Consider the following 2,834-nt stretch of genomic DNA (forward strand, 5'->3'; position numbering starts at 1 on the left):
TTTTTTAAAGCGAACTTTTTTCCTGGCTTTGGACTAGACCGTCTGAGGCCACAAGATTAGAAGTTACCATAATACATGTTACACTGTTAACTTTTAGCAAACTTCACTTCTGTTGAAAACCTTGTAAGTTTGGGGTTTCAATTATCCTTTGCTATTAATAAGACCTTGTTTAGTCTAAATTAACTTAGAATTGGTATAGATGGACTCTTTTTCTCTCTGCTGGTCTTTCCTTGCCTCTGCCAGCCGCTTATGCTGCTGTTCTCTTAACTACTGTGGGGGGGAAAGGGGTCTAAAACCAGCTGTAACTGTCTATGTACGGAAACTGGTCTGGGTGCCTTGGTTTACAGGTTACCTTGTGCCATACCTTTGAAACAAGGGACCCATCCAGGCTTCCTTCTGATGGCCAAACTACTTCTAATGCTGACAAGTCTATTTCACACAAAGTTCTAAGTTTTCCTGGTGTCACAGTAACACCATAATCTCCCTTTAATTCTTTTTTTTTTTTTTTTGAGATGGAGTCTTGCTCTGTCTCCCAGGCTGGAGTGCAGTGGCGTGATCTGGGCTCACTGCAAGCTCCGCCTCCCGGGTTCACGCCATCCTCCTGCCTCAGCCTCCCGAGTAGCTGGGACTACAGGCGCCCGCCAACACGCCTGGCTAATTTTCTGTATTTTTAGTAGAGATGGGGTTTCACCGTGTTAGCCAGGATGGTCTCGATCTCCTGACCTCGTGATCCGCCCGCCTCGGCCTCCCAAAGTGCTGGGATTACAGGCTTGAGCCACCACGCCTGGCTTTTAAGTCTTTCTTGAAAAAAAAATTTTTAACATAGTTCCTAGTGGGGTGGGCTTATTTGTGCCTGACCCATGCTTCTTCGAGACAAAACACCACGCTCACACCACACGCACACCACGAAACAAAAAACAGGTAAAAAGGGCACACACACATTTTTGCAGTTTACACAAAACCAAAATCAAAACCAAAATCAGAGTATCCAGAAATCCAAGCCAGGTCAAAACCAAAACCAAAGTATCACCCAATCTAAGTCAAGTCAAAACCAGAACAAAAGTGCCAATGCAGGCACGCCATGAGTGATCAGGCCACGGATCTATTCAGGTGGAGTGGGGCAAGTTCCAAAGACTAGTCTTACCAAGTTTCAGATGTCTGGACTCCAAGCGCCAGTTCCTTTCTGGTGTTCAGCCATGGTGTTAATCCTCTTCGGGGGCCTGCCACGCACTGCTCTGGCGAGGCATTCCACTGGGGCAATTTCCTACCCAGGAGCGCTCTTTGGATTGCGTCACTCAGGCTGGCCGGAGTCCCCTGCAGGGACGCTCCACAGGGCAGGCCTAAGCTACCTAAGGGGCTGCCTCCGTCGTCTGTCAGTTACCTCACTTCCCAGTCAGGGAACCAAGAAATGTAGCAGGACGAGCTGCAGACAAAACCTCTCAGACACCGAGTTGTAGAAGGAAGGGCTTTATTCAGCTGGGAGCATCGGCAAGCTACTGCCTTAAAATCCGAGCTCCCCGAGTGCACAATTTCTGTCTTTTTAAGGGCTCACAACACTAAAGATTTCACATGAAAGGGTCATGATTGATTTGAGCAAGCAGGTGGTACATGACGGGCTGCATGCACTGGTGGTCAGAGAGCAATAGAACAGGGCAGGGAGTTTCACAATGTTCTTCTATACAATGTTTGGAAAATATGAATAACAGCGGTTTCTAACTTGAGTTGATTTTTAACTACTGGGTTTAGGCCAGGCAGGCCTAGGCCTGGTTTCAGGCCTGGCGCTGGGCTGCCTGTCTTTGGTTTTACTTCCTTGTTGTTTTTTCTTAAAACAGGTACTGAGTATAAAACAATATGAGAGGGTCTCTCTCTTCCCTCATTGCCACAGCTCATTCTTTGCTAGAGTGGGGAGAAGGCTGGAGCTGCAGGGTCAGTGGGCCCTCCTGGGAGCTGAGGGCCATCCCTGGTCCAGCCAAGGCCTGTGACTGCGGCTCAAGCCACATCCCCCACTTTCTCCCACCCTCTCCTCCAGAAGCCTCTCCCCTGATGTCCCCTGTAGGCAGGCAGCCTCAGCCAGAGAGCCTGGAAATGGCTGGGGCGGTGGAGCCTGGAGCCTGCTGTCTGGCTCAGCCCGTGGGCTCTGTGCCCTCACACTCCTTCTGCCCCCCTCCAAGTTCAGGCAGCGCCTGGGGCAGGTGCCCCTCAGGCATCTGGGCCACCTTGGCCCACTGCGTCCGCAGGGTGGGGCTGGCCCCTCGGCTCAGCAGAAGCCCCACGGTAGGGCCATGCCCTCGCTCTGCAGCCAGGTGTAGGGGGGTCTTTCGGAGCCAGCCGGTAGCATCCACCTGGGCACCCCTGTCCAGGAGGCAGCCGGCAACCTCCACGTGGCCTTCCCGAGAGGCGTGGTGCAGGGGTGTGAGGCCCAGGGTGTCCCGCGCATCCACCTTAGCCCCCTGGGTGACCAGCAGCTGGACGGTGGGCAGGTGTCCCCCAGCAGCAGCCCTGTGCAGCGCGGAGCGGCCATGCCTGTCCCTAATGCCTGGGTCTGCCCCGTGGCCCAGCAGCACCTCAATGTCCTAGAAGAGGAGAGAAGAGCAGGGGCCGGCCTCAGCCCGGCAGGCGAGGGGCAGAGCCACCAGGCGTTTGCCCAGCCCAGGCCTCTTCTGTCCCCGCAGTGGCCTGACTCTCCTGACACCACTTCCTCATGTTGTGAGTGAGGCAGAACCCAAGGCTGGCCTGCTTGGAAACGTCCACTTTTCCCCCTAAAGTTCCTTAGAGCAAATCCAAGGATCTGCAGCCATCACCCTGCCTGCTGCCTGGGAACGGGGGTTCAGGCA

General features: G+C 53.6%; 1 protein-coding gene across 1 annotated transcript; it reads right to left on the minus strand.

Moving 5' to 3' along the window:
- Positions 1-761: 761 nt before the first annotated feature.
- Positions 762-2,788, minus strand: LOC116463975 (uncharacterized; the record flags this gene model as incomplete). The annotated part of the gene is made up of 1 exon (XM_032147265.3): positions 762-2,788. A coding segment is annotated over one exon (531 nt), but the record flags the coding sequence as incomplete, so codon positions are not given.
- Positions 2,789-2,834: the final 46 nt, after the last annotated feature.

The sequence above is a fragment of the Hylobates moloch genome, unplaced genomic scaffold, assembly GCF_009828535.3.
Source record: "Hylobates moloch isolate HMO894 unplaced genomic scaffold, HMol_V3 SCAFFOLD_8898, whole genome shotgun sequence".
Taxonomy (NCBI): Eukaryota; Metazoa; Chordata; class Mammalia; order Primates; family Hylobatidae; genus Hylobates; species Hylobates moloch.